At 40.3% G+C, this 19,347-nt stretch overlaps 1 protein-coding gene across 1 annotated transcript in view; it reads left to right on the top strand.

Annotated features, from left to right (window-relative positions):
* Positions 1 to 4,517: 4,517 nt before the first annotated feature.
* Positions 4,518 to 19,347, top strand: part of sgk3 (serum/glucocorticoid regulated kinase family member 3) — a 53,506-nt gene continuing 38,676 nt past the window's right edge. Inside the window, exons 1-3 of the mRNA XM_062985614.1 lie at positions 4,518 to 4,663; positions 15,847 to 16,039; positions 16,136 to 16,219. Of these exons, the coding sequence (XP_062841684.1) occupies positions 15,962 to 16,039; positions 16,136 to 16,219 (162 nt within the window). The 5' untranslated portion in view covers positions 4,518 to 4,663; positions 15,847 to 15,961. The remainder of the gene's footprint in view (positions 4,664 to 15,846; positions 16,040 to 16,135; positions 16,220 to 19,347) is intronic.

Raw genomic sequence — 19,347 nt, 5'->3', positions numbered from 1 at the left:
GTGACACTCATATTATTTATTAATTATATAAAATCAATTATATTGATTATATAAAAAGTTATATGATTATAAAATTATATTTTTCGTATATGTAATAATAATAATAATAATAATGCACAGCAGTATATATACATTAAACATTATGTAACGAGTATATTACCTAAATATGAGAAATATCGTCATTTTGTTTTGAGTTAATAGTCCTATTTTTACCCTAACATGCTTTTCCCTAACATACACTTTTAAGGAAAAATACAAGCTGATATTATTTTTTGATACTTTGTCGCACCCTTGTGGATGGAGTGTTGTTTTTTTGTTGTTTTTTTCCCAAAAGTCATCCGTTTGACCAAAGCTGTTTTCTATTCAGGGTCGCGGTGGGTCCATTTCACTGGGCGAACGGTAGGAAACACCCTGGACAATTCGCCAGTCCATCACTGATTTTTTTAAAATCACCAGTTAGGGCGGCATGGTGGCTAGTTGGGTAGCACTGTCGCCTCACAGCAAGAAGGTCCAGGGTTCGATCCCCAGGTGGGGCAGTCCGGGTCCTTTCTGTGTGGAGTTTGCATGTTCTCCCCATGTCTGCATGGGTTTCCTTCAACAGTCCAAAGACATACAAGTGAGGTGAAATAAGCGGTGGGTCTAATTTACTGGGCAAAAGGTAGGAAACACCCTGGACAGGTCGCCAGTCCATCACAGGACACACACACCCACCCACCCCTAGGGCAATTTTTTAATCTCCAATTTACCTCACTTGCATGTCTTTGGACTGTGGGAGGAAACCCACACAGACATGCAAACTCCACACAGAAAGGACCCAGACCGACCCACCAGAGGATCAAACCCAAGACCCAAGAACCCAAACCCTTGCTGTGAGGCGACTGTGCTACTTACTGAGCCACCTTGCCACCCAAATCATCCTTTTTACCAAAGCTTTGTCCTATTCAGGGTCGTGGTGGGTCCAGTTTACTGGGCGAAAGGTAGTCTCCACTTAGCCTGACTACATGTCTTTGGACTGTGGGAGGAATCCGGAACACCGGGAAATAACCCACGCAGACACGAAGAAGATGCAAACTCCACACAGATTGGACCTGGATTCCACCTGGGTCATGGTGGGTACACCTTGGACAGGGTGCAAATCCATCGCATGAAACCACACACCTTACCATTTACTCACTTCCACATCTAAAAAGCACCACTGGAAGTTTTTAGGCCTGCTTGGTGGCAAGGATTAAACCTGGGGTAAAACTAAAAAGTTGTACAGGTTTGCGGCACAGTGGCACAGGAGGTACAGAGGTGCCTTAAAATGGTTAAAAGAGATCGTGGATAATATGATCATCATTACATCCTATCAACCCTTGACACTCTCTTCATACCCGCTTCTCATTCCCCAGATACAAGGTTAAAGTTGTCAACTAGTAAAGAAAACTTGTAGCTACCAGTTCATCATTTTGTAGGACAACCATGTCAAAGGAGGGTGGGAACGTATTAAGGAGGGGTACAACGTTTCTGACATTTCGGCATGTTCTCCTCACGTCTACAAGTCTTTCCTCCTGTTACACTGGTTACCTCTCACAGACAAAAGATGATTTGGCTACTCTTAAAAGTTCCTAGGTGGGAGTAAGTGAGGGAAATGTGTGTGCTCTGCCCTGTGATGAACTGGCACCCTTTACTTCTTTATGAATAGCATTGTTCTGTAATACAGACTTGAAGACTTTTGAAGCAGTTAATATAACAATGAAATTACTGAACCCAACATTGTCTTTGAAGTTGGGTATGTGATTATTCAAAAACGTCTCATGTGTTTGTCAAGTCATTTTGGTTATTTGAACAGTCCACTCCACAGTTATTGCCACGCCTTGTAAAGATGAGTAAACATAAAGTTACATGAGAATCAAAAGATCAAACAGACCTCAGAACCCATGTTGTTGGGTGGCACCCACTTTACCTTCTATACTACCAAGCTGCAAACCTGTATGTGTAATTTAATATTTTCAAATAATAGTTTTTACCTCAAGTTTAATCTGTACCATAGATAAGTTCTAAAATCTTTCAACTAAAAATCTTTCAAGCTACTAAATTGGAGATAGTAAAATTGAATGAATGTGCGCATTTGCCCTGTGATGGACTGGCGACCTGTCCTGGGTGTTTCCTACCGTTCACCCAGTCCACTGTACCCACTGCAACCCTGAATAGGATAAAAAGGGGGTTAAACAGACAATGAATGTAAACATGGATGTTGTTAGCACTGCACTAGACATCCTTTCATAGGCATATGGTTATTAATTTTTGCATTCATTCCAAAAATGAGGGATTATCATAGGTTGGCATGGTGGCTCAGTGGGAAGCATCGTCGCCTCACAGCAGGAAGGTCCAGGGTTTGATTCCTTGGGAGAACATGCACCTAGTCTGTCTGTGTGGGTTTCTTCCGGGTGCTCTGGTTTCCTCCCACAGTCCAAAGGCATGCAGTCAGGTTAATTAAAGACACTAACATTTGACCTGTGATGGACTGGCAACCTGTTCAATGTGTTTCCTACCTTTCGCCCAGTGAATCTTACCCACTGTGACCCTAAATAGAATAAAAAGGACAATGACAAAAGACAATAAATGAAATGACCCTGTCTGTATTATTTAGTGGTGTAAACGTGGTGTAAATGTTCATGTAAACATAGATGTTGTTACAACTGTACTAGACGTCCTTAAGCATGCATTTGGTTATTAATTGCTACATTCATTGCAAAGTAAATGACGGACAAAGTTACAAATGTTGCAAAAATAAATTGTATCATATTTTATCATAGGGTGGCATCGTGGCCCCACAGCAAGACAGATTCTTTCTGAGTGGAGTTTGCATGTTCTCCCGTGTCTGACTTTGCATGTTCTTTCCTTGTCTGTGTGGGATTTCTTTAGGAGCTCTGGTTTCCTCTCACAGTAGAGACATGCCGTCAGATTAACTGGAGCCTCTAAAATTGCTCTACATATAAATGTGTGTGCCTTTGCCTTGTGATAGACTATCAGCCTGTCCTCTGTGTTTCCTACATTTACATTTTCAGCATTTAGCAGACGCTTTTATCCAAAGCGACTTACAGTACTGTGACAGTAAGCAATTGAGGGTTAAGGGCCTTGCTCAAGGGCCCAACAGTGGTAACCTGGCAGTGGTGGGGCTTGAACCAGCGACCTTTGGATTACTAGTCCAGTACCTTAACCACTAGGCTGCTACTGCCTTCCTACCATTCGCCCAGTGAATTGTACCCACCGCAACCATAAATAGGATAAAACAGTGGTAAAAAAGAATTCATTAATGGATGTTTGATCATTATTCACTAACATTTCTTTACCCGACCTGGCAACAATACACGCAATAATACTACTGTAAATGAGCAGTCTGTATATAGTAAATTCAGTGGTACCTTGAAACTCAACATCAATTGGTTCTGGGAGTGGCGATGAGTTTCAAGGTATTATTTCCCTTAAGGATGTTTGGGAAACCTGTTAATGTGTTCCATGGTCCCGTGGAACTGCATATATTTTAGGCTAATGTAAAATAATGTGGTTGTGGTTGACACTTATATGCTGAAAATAACACAAATATAAGATAAAAACACTGAAAAATGATTGAAAACAGTTAAAAATAAATAACTGTTACACAAAGCTTAACGTGGCATTGTACGCAAACGAGTGAGGAATTTCATCAGTGGAGAGAACTTATGAGCACTAATAATTAAGAGAAGTTTAGTGTTTCTATGTCATAATTTTAATACATTAAGTCACGTTAAGCATTTTGTTTTTTAATGAAAAGTGTTTTAGACTCTAAAAAAAACCTGATTCTTACAATATAACACAAGTTTAAAAGTGAAACAGGAGGAAAATCCAGTTGAACACAAATGCAGATTCGTCTCATATTCGCACTTTGATGACGTCTTACTGCAGGGGCGGCACAGTGACTAAGTGGGTAGCACTGTTGCCTCACAGCAAGAAGGTCCTGGGTCCGATCCCCAGGTAAGGCGGTCCGGATACTTTCTGTGCGGAGTTTGCATGTTCTCCCTGTGTCTGTGTGGGTTTCCTCCCACTGTCCAAAGACATGCAAGTGAGGTGAATTGGAGATACAAAACTGTGTTCGATATAACCTTGTCAATTGATGAATCTTGTGTAATGAGTAACTACCGTTCCTGTCATGAATGTAACCAAAGTGTAAAACATGACGTTAAAATCCTAATGAACAAATAAATCATTTAAAAAAAGGTAAACACGTTGAGTTTAAGGTATATGTTGAGTTTGAGGGTACACATTTCAAAGAGTTTCAAAGATTTTGGGTTTAGGGGACGTCGAGTTATGAGGTACCACTGTGTTAGTGTGTTTAAGTGTATATTTTTGTATCGCTAGAGGGCGCTGTTGTTCTTTCTCTATAGGAATTTCTTCATTCTTTAGGTTTGATCCCGTGACGAGTATCTTCACAGCTTCAGGAAAAACGTCATAACATTTTCTGGATTTTTTTTTGGCGGTTTGCTTGCATAACAAACAGAATAATGGAATGGCGGAAAGTGAAGCTTGTTCTCCTACAGCGTTAAAAACATTTTTACACAGCTGAGTTTGGAGTTTTGTTCCGAACTTCCTCTGCATTTCGACACTGGAGACGATTCACTGGAATGAAACCTGGTTCCCTGAGGTAAGTTACTGTTAAACATCTGTTAGTGTGAGATTTAAATGCTCTTAAAGTTTAGAACACATGTATAATGTCCTAATATTGTGCTGTGTTATAGTACTTCTCTGTAAACACGGATGTTTTAATCTAAATGTACACAAAAACACACAGAGATAGCACTGCGTTTTGTTTACATTTACATTAGGGGTGGTGAAAGTGGTTCTTCAATGGTCAGGACCCCCACAGAGTAGGTATTATTTGGGTGGTGTGTTAGTGTGTGTTGTGCTGGTATGAGTGGATCAGACACAGCACCGCTGCTGGAGTTTTTAAATACTGTGTCCACTCACTGTCCACCCTATTAGACACTCTTATCTAGTTGGTCCACCTTGTAGATGTAAAGTCAGAGACGATCGCTCATCTATTGCTGCTGTTTGAGTTGGTCACCTTCTAGACCTTTATCAGTGGTCACAGGATGCTGCCCACAGGGCGCTGTTTGCTGGATATTTTTGGTTGGTGGATTATTCTCAGTCCAGCAGTGACAGTGAGGTGTTTAAAAACTCCAGCAGCACTGCTGTGTCTTATCCACTCATACCAGCACAACACACACTAACACACCACCACCATGTCAGTGTCACTGCAGTGCTGGGAATGACCCACCACTTAAATAATACCTACTCTGTAGTGGTCCTGGGAGAGTCCTGACCATTGAAGAACAGCATGAAAGGGGGCTAACAAAGCATGCAGAGAAACAGATGGACTACAGTCAGTAATTGTCGATCTAGAAAGTGCTTCTATATGGTAAGTGGAGCTGATAAAATGGACAGTGAGTGTAGAAACAAGGAGGTGGTTTTAATGTTATGGCTGATCAGTGTGTATATATATATATATGCAAAATATCTGCAAAAGTCTACTCAATGTACTGAATATATTATATTATACAGTGGTACCTTGTAACTCAGCGTCCCCTAAACTCAACATTTCCTTCTCAACGTCTTCAGTTTGTTTTTAAAAAACAATTATTTTATTTTAAATTGACAGTGAACTGTCGCTTTCTTCACTGTTTCACTTTTAAACTTGTGTTTTATTTCAGTGTTTTTATATTATATTTGTGTTATTTTCAGTGTATAAATGGTTAAGGTACGAGACTAGTAATTAGAAAGTTGCTGGTTCAAGCCCCATCACTGCCAGGTTTATGCTGTTGGGCCCTTGAGCAAGGCTCTAACCCCTTAATTGCTTAGATTGCTTTCTTTGTAGAGTTTGCATGTTCTCCCCGTCCTTGCAAGACATGCAAGTGAGGTGAATTGGAGACACTAAATTGTTGACTGTGTTCGATATAACCATGTGAACTGATGAACCTTGTGTAATGAGTAACTACTGTTCCTGTTATGAATGTAACCAAAGTGTAAATGTATGAATGTAACATGAAAAAATTAAAATCCTAATAAATAAACAAACAAACAATAATGAAATGAAATGTGGGCTGTATTGGTGATGAATGTTTTTAAATGTACGCAACCATTAGTTCAGATCACCTAACTGGGACCATTTACTACTGAGTAACCTTTCCACCAGATTTAAATTAGACATTAACACTAAAGGTGTAAAGGCGTATTCAATATTTAACATAAAACACAATGCATGTCATCTGTCCAAACTTGTTCTTAACAAGGCCATGGATCAGGTTTGACATCCTGTACAGCAAGTTACTAGGTGTCTGTGTTTGCGTTCGTTTAAATTTGGTACGCTATCAGATTAAGAGAAGTCAGATAACAATAGTAAAAGCATTGTTTTTGGTACATGGACTGGAACCGGTGTAATGGAGGCAATACTAGTTTCTTCTGAGTTGCATAACTCTGACTTTGGAATTTTTCCTTAGCTTCAAACTGTAGCAAACATCAGACAGTTATCTGTTCCTGTTTTCACTTTCGGGATTAAATGTCACCCTGTGGTTTGATTACTTGTTCTGAAATACGAGACAAAAGCATCGTCCTTAGTTATTTATCAGCTCAGAGTTTGGGTTTTTTGGTTGAAGCTATTAAAATATGTACAGTAGACCCTTAAGTTACGAACGGTTTACCATACGAACATTTCGGGTTACGAACGATCTTTTTCAACTTAACGTATGAACACATTTCGGACGAACAAGATGACTCCGACCATCTCTCTCTCTCTGTATATACAGTGAGCGAACATTCGGACAGCGGACGGTGTTTTTCCAATGTTTTCTTTATATTTTGTAAAATTCTATATTAAAAGGTCCTCAAAGAAGGTTCAGAGGAAGTGCAGTGGTGAGAAAATAAAAAAATCTATTACATTTGTTGTTGTATAATTACTCCTGCCAGTAGCTGTCACTGTGTATCAGACAGCGGGGACAGTGAGTGAGAGAGAAGAAGGAATTCGGCTCAGTAAAGTATTCTTTCTTTTGTGCAATGACACCTACAAAATACAATACTATTGAAATAAAGAAGGAAATCATAGAGAAATATGAGAGTTATTGTTGTTTCTGGTAAAAAAAGAGCATTTAAGACATTAGAAAGGTTAGGTAAGGGGGGGTTTGGGAGGTCTGGCATGGATTAATTGTGTTTACATTATTTCTTATAGGAAAAATAGGTTTAACTAACAAACATTTTGACTTAAGAAATGCCTTAAGACATTTGTGTTATTCATATCGATATCGGAATTATATCGTATCGACCGAAATTAGGAGTTATATCGTGATATAAATTTTTGCCATATCGTCCAGCCCTAATTGACGTCGACGAATCTTTAGCGTCAACGTCATCGACTAGGTCGAGGCAGCCCTAATTCATAGCTGAAAAAAGAAGCCTTATGTTAAACATGTCCAGAAGCAGTGTCAAGTTCTCTGGGCTCGGAGGCATCTGGATGGATCATCACACAGTGGAAACGTCTATTGTGGTCAGATGTCCAAATCGTAGGGTATGTCGTAGTGTGGGGCTGTGTCAGTGCCCTTGGCAAAGGTAATTTACATTGAGATTTTAGAGCAACATATGCTGCAAGACGACATCTTTTCCAGGGGTGACTAAGCATTTTTTAGCAAGACAATGCAAAACCACATGATGCTCACATTACAAAGGCATGGCTGGCTGTGGAAGAAGAGGCTACGGGACTGGCCTATTTGTATAACGCTTTTTACAATGGACATTGTCTCAAAACAGCTTTACGGAATCCAAGACCGACAGACCGAAAACCCCTGTTTGCAAGCCGAGGGCGACAGTGGCAAGGAAAAACTCCCTTAAAATTACAGCAAGAAACCTTGAGTGGGACCTGGAGTCCTGACCTGTCCCCAAAAGAAAATGTGTGAGGAATTTAAAAACAAACAATGCAATGTCAACCAATATTCGGCTTGGTGGGTAGCACTGTCACCTCACAGCAAGAAGGTCCTGGGTTCGATCCGCAGGCGGGGCGGTCCGGGTCCTTTCTGTGCGGAGTTTGCATGTTCTCCCCGTGTCTGTGTGGGTTTCCTCCGGGAGCTCCGGTTTCCTCCCACAGACCAACACATGCAGTCAGGTTAACTGAATTGCCCTATAGGTGAATGGGTGTGTGTATATGTGTGTGTGTCTGCCCTGCGATGGACTGGCGCCCCGTCCACGGTGTTACTGTATGCCTTGTGCCCATTGAAAAGCCCCCCCCCCCCACCATGACCTTAAAAGGATAAGCGGTTAAGAAAGTGAGTGAGTAATAAGGAATGGCAACATTACAAAGTAGTAAATGCTTTTTGGAATGTGTTGCAGGCCTGAAATGTAGGCATGGATGCATATTAAAATGAAATGAAGTTGAGGAGATAAAACATGAAATATCTCAGGTTCATCCTGTCTGCAATGAAACAAAAGTCAAAGTAAATGTAAGAAACTCTGTGTTTTTGTTTGCATTTTTCATAGTGTTCCAATTTTATTCTGATTTGGGGTTGTAATAAAGATACAGTCAGTAAATTAAAGCTCTTTTTCATGAGATTAGTGTAGTTATTATAAGATAATAAGCTTATGATGAGCTGTTGTCTAAATGCGCCGTCACGTGCACTCGAAGAAGGTGAGTGCGAGTCTCAAATCAGCCATCTGAACTCTGTCTCACAGTTTACGTCAACTGTAAAGGGTTGTTTGTTTGTTTATTAGGATTTTAACATCATGTTTTACACTTTGGTTACATTCATGACAGGACAGGTAGTTACTCATTACACAAAGTTCATCATGGTTACAAAGTCTTTTAATGTCAAACACACTCATGGACAATTTAGTATCTCCAATTCACCTCACTACTTGCATGTCTTTGGACTTTGGGAGGAAACCCACACAGACACAAGGAGAACATGCAAACTCCACACGGAAAGGACCCAGCCCTCTCCACCTGGGGATCAAACCCAGGACCTTCTTGCTGTGAGGCGACAGTGCTGCTCACTGAGCCAACCCCCTAATCGGTTAACTAGTTAACAACTGGCATCCTTACTTAAAATAAGAGTATTTGTATTTCTGAGTAGTCTGTATCGTCATGGAACAGCGAAAAACATGACACCGGGGTGTGTTCGAAAACCTAGTGAGCTGCCTTGCTGTGTTACTGCCTACACAGGCAGCTGCCTCAGTAGAGCGGATTCTAATAAGTCATTGACTTATAAGGCAGGTTATATGAATGTGCTACTTATACAGCGATTCCATCAGTTTTCGCTAACCAAGCTAACACAGTTCGCCTCATGCTATTCAAACCAATGGGATGGTGTGGTACAACGTGCTAGCATGTCAACTAGTGCTGGACAATAATTCAATATCGATATATATCGCGATAGAAAATGTTTCAATAACGGTGATATGATTTTTAAACAAATTCGATCGATATATATTACGTCAGTGCGTGATGACGTACGCCACAGGCACGAAGCCGGTGCTCAGCGTTACCGCTCTGATTACACTCCGCTACAACACGGTGGATATTAGCGGCTAAATGAGTTCAACAGCTGTGAGTGAACGAGCATCCACAGTTTAAAAAGAAGCAGTAGAAATAGATGATGAGAGGAAAGACTAGACTCTTTTTTTCTGTAGTCTTCAAGCACCATGGCTGGATTACTGACCGGGCCAGTGGGGCCAGCGCCAAGGGGCCCTCGAGGTCAGGGGGCCCCGGGGGAGGGCCCTGGCCCAAAACATTTTGCGATGCCTATCAACATTTATGATGCAATATATTTTTATTTCCGAGGGCCCTCCATTTTAAGGATGCTCTGACTATTAGGGACTTTGACCCCAGGGCCTCTTGGGGCCCCTAGCCATGCTTTTGGGGCCCCTAGCCATGCTTTTGGGCCCTAGCCATGCTTTTGGGGCCCTTATGAAAATGGATGAGGCGTTGTGGCACTGCTCTGACTTCGACTTCTGGCTATTAGGGGTCCTAGGAAAGAGGGGGGCATATTTTTAGAGGGCCCTGGTTATGAGAGCCCCTACCAGGGGGCCCTAGAGAAGAGCAGGGCATACCATTAGAGGGCCCTTGATCACGAGGGCCCCTGCTATGGGGCCCTTGACTTCCATAGAAGTCGTTTACCATGGCTCCTTGACTTTCTAGGGACCTACAAATTGCCAGGCAAGCTACCATATTTCATAACAGACGTTTTGTTGCAAATATGCGATTCAGGCCCTTACTTAATGTTTCTGAATTTGTATTGTTTCAAAATTATTATGTTCAATTTCTCTTAAGCGCAGAGACACAAATTAATTTAGCAATTTAGCAATTATTTAAATTTAAGACAAGCAATTTCAAGCAGTTTGAATGCATACACACACTTAACTGAGCTATTTGATGTTCTTTTCATGCCTGACAATATGTCCAACAGTGAGCTCACTTTAAAGGCTAACTCACTCGCTGCAGCATATCCTTCAGATCTGAACATGAGCCTGGCAGATGAATTGATACAATACAAATCATTCATAACAGAAAAAGAAAAATGTCCTAGTAAAATGCTCAAAACCATGATAAATTTGAATTTACAGTCAACCTTTCCAAATGTCTACATAGCACTTAGACTTTTTTTGACTGTGCCTATCACAAATTGTGAAGGGGAGCGTTCATTCTCCAAACTGGCTCGTATTAAGAATGAACTCAGGATTAGGATGTGCCAAAACCGCCTGAACTCACTGTCACTTCTGGCCATTGAATCAGATTTGGTCAGACAGCTTAATTTTGATGAATTAGTGGATGACTTTGCAAGAAAGAAGAGTAGAAAGAAACTTATATAAAATAGATTCTTGTGTTAGGGTTAGTTATTGACAGGTTGTTTAATGTATTAATTTATTTATGTTTTTGGAGGGGGGGCCCAGGGGCCCAGACTATCCTTAATCCGTCCTTGTCAAGCACAACACCTGATATAGCAAATTCTGCAGCAACTCTGAAGCACTTTTGTTCGAAAATGTTTACATACAAATAATCAGTCCATGTTGTGGATTAAAGTTGGTTAAGACCAGAGGTGGAAAGTAACTTTTACAGAGGTGGAATTACATTTACTCACGTTACTGTAACTGAGTAGTTTTTTTGTGTACTTGTACTTTTTAAAGTAGATTTCACAGCCTGTAATTTTACTTTTACTTAAGTATGTTTTGTATTAAGAATTGTAATTCGCTACATTTTAAATAAGATCCGTTACTGAGTAAAATAATAAACGCTAAAGAAATCGCGTCTGGGAAACTGCTGCAGAGAATTCTGCGACGGGGAGTCGGATCTTCTGTCTCGGTTCCTTTTAAAGAGCCGTATACGTATGTACATAACGACTCCCAGAAGCGGTTCCTTTATTTCAGTTTAAAGAGCCGTTCAATAGATTCGAATCATTCTACGACACATCACTAGTGGTTATACAGTTTGAAAAGGTTTTATGGGACTAAAATGACACATTACACACCCCTAAATGTTTTAAATGTTGTATCAACATGTTTTTTTCTATTATATTTGAATTAAAAACAACTATTGTGAGATTTATATTCACTTGTCCTGTTTGCATTACACAGAAGAGACCCCCCCCCCCTGCTGTTAATAAAGTAACTAAGTAACGTTTACATTCTAAGTAACGAGTACATTTTAAATGAGTTACTTTTTACTTGAGTAGATTTTTTGACTAGTAACTTTACTCGTACTTAAGTAAAAATTCATGAAAGTAATAGTACTTTTACTTGAGTACTTTTAGTACTGTTTCCACCTCTGGTTAAGACATATGTTAATATTTTATATTATATATTGTTAAAGCTTGTGTTTATTTGAGGATGGTGTTGTGTTTTTGTCTGTATACAAATGCTGAATACAAGTAAAAGGTGAAAGCTAATTTATTTGTATTATTATTATTATTATTATTTCTAAAATATTATGTAGTTTTAAAGGGTGAGATTTTATAGACTTTGCAAATAAATTTTTCAGAGGTTTGCAGGTACAGCCTTCCACTATTTGTATTATATCGATATCGGAATTATATCGGATCGACCGAAATTAGGAGTTATATCGTGATATAAATTTTAGCCATATCGTCCAGCCCTAATGTCAACTAACATCTCCCTCCGTGTACCAAAAACGGTTAAATTCGATGACAAGCCTGAATTTGCAAATAAACGACACTTGTGCAAGTTTATACAAGTTAAAAATCAATAATAATTTATTTACGTTTGAAAATAACTCACTAACATTCATTTCTCCGCACCGTCCGCCATATTTTGTATTTTTTTTGTGAGAAAAGTCATGCTGCACTGAATGCTGGGATTGCCTTCACTGCTAAGGAAACATCGGACGCTCACTTGTTCTCCACTCAAAATAAGGTTGAAGGGAGGATATTAAGGCATCTAGGATTTGAAACAGCCTCCTTCTCTGGAGTGCGCATAGGATGACGTAAAATGCTGCCTATGTACAGAGCTCACTAGGTTTTCGAACACACCCATGATCATTAATTGTAACTAAATTGTGTTAACGTTCTGTATTTTTAATTTGTTGTAAGTGCACAAAGATAAATTTGGGTTTCAATTTAATAACATGGGGAACTACGGCAGGAACTCATTTGTGAGCAGTAAAATTGTCATGAATGAGTTTCTGTAGTGTGGCAACAGAAATGCAAATAAGTCAGTCTGTCTTTTGCATGTTCCAGATGCTGATATTAATAATATTTTCCATATTATGTTACAATTCCATTGTAACAATTCTGTTTCATTTCTTATGTTCTCTAGAAATTTAAGTCTTTTTTTAATACTGTAAACTCTCCAACAGTGAGTAATGCACCTTTAAACTCTACTTAACTTTTAATGGTACCATCATGGATACAATTACTGTTCATTACTGTAAATATTATAACTATAATTCTTTTGTTCATTGCATTCCTAATATACAGTACACTGATTAGCCATAACATTAAAACCACCTCCTTGTTTCTACACTCACTGTCTATTTTATCAGCTCCACTTACTATATAGAAGCACTTCGTTCTTTGTTAGCCTCCTTTCATGCTGTTCTTCAATGGTAAGGACCCCAACAGAGCAGGTATTATTTGGATGGTGGATCATTCTCAGCCCTGCAGTGACACTGACATAGTGGTGGTGTGTTAGTGTGTGTTGTGCTGGTATCAGTGGATAAGACACAGCAGCGTGGGCAGCGTCCTGTGACCACTGATGAAGGTCTAGAAGATGACCAACTCAAACAGCAGCAATAGATGAGCGATCGTCTCTGACTTTACATCTACAAGGTGGACCAACTAGGTAGGAGTGTCTAATAGAGTGGACAGTGAGTGGACACGGTATTTAAAAACTCCAGCAGCGCTGCTGTGTCTGATCCACTCACACCAGCACAACACACCCTAACACACCACCACCATGTCAGTGTCACTGCAGTGCTGAGAATGATCCACCACCTAAATAATACCTGCTCTTTGGTGGTCCTGTGGGGGTCCTGACCATTAAAGAACAGGGTGAAAGCAGGCTAAAAAAGTATGTAGAGAAACAGATGGACTACAGTCAGTAATTGTAGAACTATAAAGTGCTTCTATATGGTAAGTGGAGCTGATAAAATGGACAGTGAGTGTAGAAACAAGGAGGTGGTTTTAATGTTATGGCTGATCAGTGTACATGTAGGTATATAATTTTAAAAGTTGTTGTGAAATTTCAAACAACAAACAAATCTTGTCTCCATCTAGCCCTGTCCTGACCATCCGTCCTCTGTCCTTCTTTACAGCATCCATAAATCTCCTCTTTGGTCTTTCTGTCCTCCTCCTGCCTGGTGGCTCCATCCTCAGCACCCTTCTCCCGATATAACTCTCATCCATCCTCTGTACATCCCCAAACATCTCAGTCTTTCATTCTTTGTCTCAATAACATCCTACCTGTGCCGTCCCTTTAAATAACTCATTCCTAATCACAGCATTTTCATCTCTGCAACCTTCAGCTCCCTCTTCTGTGTTTTTGGCAGTGCCACCACCTTCAAGCTATCTAACATAATAGGTCTGTCTCACTGTAAACTTTCTCTTTCACTTGGCAAATCTATTTCAAAATCGTTAAGTTTAAAAGGTGTTGAGTTTCCGGGTATTTTTTCCCATAAGAATAGATGAGAAACCTGTTAATGCGTTCTATGGTCCTGTGGAACCGCATATATTTTAGGCTCATGTAAAATAATTTGGTTGTTTTTGACACTCATATGCTGAAAATAACAGCAATATATAAAAACACTAAAATACAATTGAAAAACAGTAAAAAAAAATTAATATAAAAATACAATAAAACCTGCACTTTACCTTTATTTACCTCTTTATTGTTTCCTTATGCTTCCTAATCGTGTAGGATGCTTGATCTTGGAATGCGCCTTTACTGAACGGAATACGGTATTCCAAGATCAAGCATCCATGATTAAGAAGCACAGGGAAACAAGAAGTGAAGGTAAAGTGCAGCTTTTATTGTATTTGTATATTAATTTTTAACTGTTTTTCAGTTGTATTTCAGTGTTTTATATACATTTATTGTACTAAAACAACGAGCTAGGAATTTCATTAGTGGAGAGAACTTATGAGCAGTAATAATTAAGAAAGGTTTAGTGTTCCTGTGTCGTCCTTTTAGTACATTAATTAATCCACGTTGAGCTTTATTTTTTTTTACCATAATTTTTCAGCACCCCGAGCTTTAACACAAGTTTATAAGTGATACAGTGCGGGAAGTACTGTACAGCTAAACACAGAGTGGATTTGATTGTTATTCGTCTCATATTCACACTTTAATGATGATTCACTGCACCGCTCAAGCCGAGCGTTGAACAAACCGACGCTTCATTGTTCATTTAAAATAGAATGAATAATTTTTTTATTACAAAAGCTTATTAGGAACATGCTAAATATTTAGATAGCAGCATATTCACTTCACCTGTCAGTTGTCATAATGTAATGCCTAGTTGGTGTATAACACTGAATATCTCTTCATTACGGCACCTGTTAGTGGGTGGGATATATTAAGCAGTAAGTGAACATTTTATCCTCAAAGTTGATGTTAGAAGCAGGACAAATGGGCGAGCGTGAGGATTTGAGCGAGTTTGACAAGGGCCAAATTGTGATGGCTAGACGACTGGGTCAGAGCATCTTCAAAACTGCAGCTCTTGTGGGGTGTTCCCAGTCTGCAGTGGTCAGCATCTATCAAAAGTGGTCCAAGGAAGAAACAGTGGTAAACCGGCGACAGGGTCATGGGCGGCCAGGGCTCACTGATGCACGTGGGGAGCGAAGGCTGGCCCGTGTGGTCCGATCCAACAATTTCTGAAGAAGTTAATGCTGGTTCTGATAGAAAGGTGTCAGACTCCATGCCTCGACGGGTCAGGACTGTTTTGTCAGCAAAAGCGGGACCAACACAATATTAGGAAAGTGGTCATAATGTTATGCCTAGTCAGTGTATAATAGATATTGCAGATTTGCTTGCTAGCTGTCATTAGCAGAGGGGCATTGTGGCAGTGATGGATCGAAATGGATGGTGCAGAAAGAAAAAGAGGAGGAGCAAATCTGGCTACCCAGGCTGCTCAATGCTTCTCACTGTGCGCCTGTTGGACCTAATTACTGACCCTAACGTGGTCTCACTGCCGTCATGCCAAGCTGTCCTATTCATGCTGCTTTCTGAAGCAGGACTCGATGTTCCCTAATGGACTGTACTGTGCAGACATGTTTGGTAAACCTCACCACAGGTCACCACTCTCGTTTTCTGATGATGTTTTTGTTTGTTTTCACATAGCTGAAGAATGAAGAGTCCCGGTTGCGTTTTTGAGCCGTGTTCCAGATCAGAGCACTAAGGAAACACTGTTACACTCAGCTGCCTTCTCTGAACGTTGCCAGCAAAAACAATAAGCATGGACGAGCACTCCAACTGCCCTAATGTTAGCATTCCCTGCCACAATGAGCAAAGAGACAAGAAGAAACGCTACACTGTGAGTACCTTCATGTCTGCTGTTTTGAAAGTTTACTTTATTTTAAAAAGCTGCATAGCAAATTTTACTCTATAATTCTGTTTGTTGTTATTTTAGGTTTACAAAGTGATTGTAAATGTTGGAAGACATGAGTGGTTTGTTTTCAGAAGATACGCAGAATTTGATAAACTGTATAATACAGTAAGTAGTCGTGTAAATTACTCTGTAAATGTTGCATAATGTTCATGTTTTATGTGTATTTTAAAATGTAAGTTAAAACTAAAAGCACAATAGTTCCAACCTTCTTTTAAATCAGTGATTGAATGACATTTATGAAAATATAATCACTAGGGATGTAACGATGCATCACAAGACAGTTAAAAATCGGTGCACATGTGCTACGATTTGAATTGGTTATTCATTTAAGATGAATCGATATTCACTTTAAACAGCAGAGGGCACTGGCGCTATTCACCTCGCCTGGTTGACGTCACTACAGGGTTGCCAGGTTCGGAATTTTCCAGTCAAATTTATTTATGCGAGGATACTTTCTTTATTTATTTATATCATGTAGGATTTGTTTTAAAATTTCATTAGTTTTTTACACAATAAGCTTAATTTGGCATAGGTTGTACCTACCTCAGAAAAAAAGGGAATTCATTATTTAGATAAATAACAGATAAGCACAAATACAGTACAGTGGACCCTTGGGTTACGAACGGTTTACCATACGAACATTTTGGGTTACGAAAGATCTTTTTCAACTGTACGAACAAATTTCGGATTGCAAACCAAAATTTGCTAAACACGTGACGTCACGAACAAGTTAACTCCAACCGTCTCTCTCTCTCTCTCTCTCTCTCTCTCTATATATATATATATATATATATACAGTGTATCACAAAAGTGAGTACACCACTCACATTTCTGCAGATATTTAAGTATATCTTTTCATGGGACAACACTGACAAAATGACACTTTGACACAATGAAAAGTAGTCTGTGTGCAGCTTATATAACAGTGTAAATTTATTCTTTCCTCAAAATAACTCAATATACAGCCATTAATGTCTAAACCACCGGCAACAAAAGTGAGTACACCCCTTAGTGAAAGTTCCTGAAGTGTCAATATTTTGTGTGGCCACCATTATTTCCCAGAACTGCCTTAACTCTCCTGGGCATGGAGTTTACCAGAGCTTCACAGGTTGCCACTGGAATGCTTTTCCACTCCTCCATGACGACATCACGGAGCTGGCGGATATTCGAGACTTTGCGCTCCTCCACCTTCCGCTTGAGGATGCCCCAAAGATGTTCTATTGGGTTTAGGTCTGGAGACATGCTTGGCCAGTCCATCACCTTTACCCTCAGCCTCTTCAATAAAGCAGTGGTCGTCTTAGAGGTGTGTTTGGGGTCATTATCATGCTGGAACACTGCCCTGCGACCCAGTTTCCGGAGGGAGGGGATCATGCTCTGCTTCAGTATTTCACAGTGCATATTGGAGTTCATGTGTCCCTCAATGAAATGTAACTCCCCAACACCTGCTGCACTCATGCAGCCCCAGACCATGGCATTCCCACCACCATGCTTGACTGTAGGCATGACACACTTATCTTTGTACTCCTCACCTGATTGCCGCCACACATGCTTGAGACCATCTGAACCAAACAAATTAATCTTGGTCTCATCAGACCATAGGACATGGTTCCAGTAATCCATGTCCTTTGTTGACATGTCTTCAGCAAACTGTTTGCGGGCTTTCTTGTGTAGAGACTTCAGAAGAGGCTTCCTTCTGGGGTGACAGCCATGCAGACCAATTTGATGTAGTGTGCGGCGTATGGTCTAAGCACTGACAGGCTGACCCCCCACCTTTTCAATCTCTGCAGCAATGCTGACAGCACTCCTGCGCCTATCTTTCAAAGACAGCAGTTGGATGTGACGCTGAGCACGTGCACTCAGCTTCTTTGGACGACCAACGCGAGGTCTGTTCTGAGTGGACCCTGCTCTTTTAAAATGCTGGATGATCTTGGCCACTGTGCTGCAGCTCAGTTTCAGGGTGTTGGCAATCTTCTTGTAGCCTTGGCCATCTACATGTAGCGCAACAATTCGTCTTTTAAGATCCTCAGAGAGTTCTTTGTCATGAGGTGCCATGTTGGAACTTTCAGTGACCAGTATGAGAGAGTGTGAGAGCTGTACTACTAAATTGAACACACCTGCTCCCTATGCACACCTGAGACCTAGTAACACTAACAAATCACATGACATTTTGGAGGGAAAATGACAAGCAGTGCTCAATTTGGACATTTAGGGGTGTAGTCTCTTAGGGGTGTACTCACTTTTGTTGCCGGTGGTTTAGACATTAATGGCTGTATTTTGAGTTATTTTGAGGGAAGAATAAATTTACACTGTTATATAAGCTGCACACAGACTACTTTTCATTGTGTCAAAGTGTCATTTTGTCAGTGTTGTCCCATGAAAAGATATACTTAAATATCTGCAGAAATGTGAGGGGTGTACTCACTTTTGTGATACACTGTATATATATACAGTGTATCACAAAAGTGAGTACACCCCTCACATTTCTGCAAATATTTTATTATATCTTTTCATGGGACAACACTATAGAAATAAAACTTGGATATAACTTAGAGTAGTCAGTGTACAACTTGTATAGCAGTGTAGATTTACTGTCTTCTGAAAATAACTCAACACACAGCCATTAATGTCTAAATGGCTGGCAACATAAGTGAGTACACCCCACAGTGAACATGTCCAAATTGTGCCCAAAGTGTCAATATTTTGTGTGACCACCATTATTATCCAGCACTGCCTTAACCCTCCTGGGCATGGAATTCACCAGAGCTGCACAGGTTGCTACTGGAATCCTCTTCCACTCCTCCATGATGACATCACGGAGCTGGTGGATGTTAGACACCTTGAACTCCTCCACCTTCCACTTGAGGATGCGCCACAGGTGCTCAATTGGGTTTAGTCCATCACCTTTACCTTCAGCTTCCTCAGCAAGGCAGTTGTCATCTTGGAGGTTGTGTTTGGGGTCGTTATCCTGTTGGAAAACTGCCATGAGGCCCAGTTTTCGAAGGGAGGGGATCATGCTCTGTTTCAGAATGTCACAGTACATGTTGGAATTCATGTTTCCCTCAATGAACTGCAGCTCCTCAGTGCCAGCAACACTCATGCAGCCCAAGACCATGATGCTACCACCACCATGCTTGACTGTAGGCAAGATACAGTTGTCTTGGTACTTCTCACCAGGGTGCCGCCACACATGCTGGACACCATCTGAGCCAAACAAGTTTATCTTGGTCTCGTCA

The sequence above is a fragment of the Trichomycterus rosablanca genome, chromosome 23 (genome assembly GCF_030014385.1).
Source record: "Trichomycterus rosablanca isolate fTriRos1 chromosome 23, fTriRos1.hap1, whole genome shotgun sequence".
NCBI lineage: Eukaryota > Metazoa > Chordata > Actinopteri > Siluriformes > Trichomycteridae > Trichomycterus > Trichomycterus rosablanca.
Note: the sequence above shows the minus strand (reverse complement) of the source record. Positions and strands in the feature narration are given on the sequence as shown.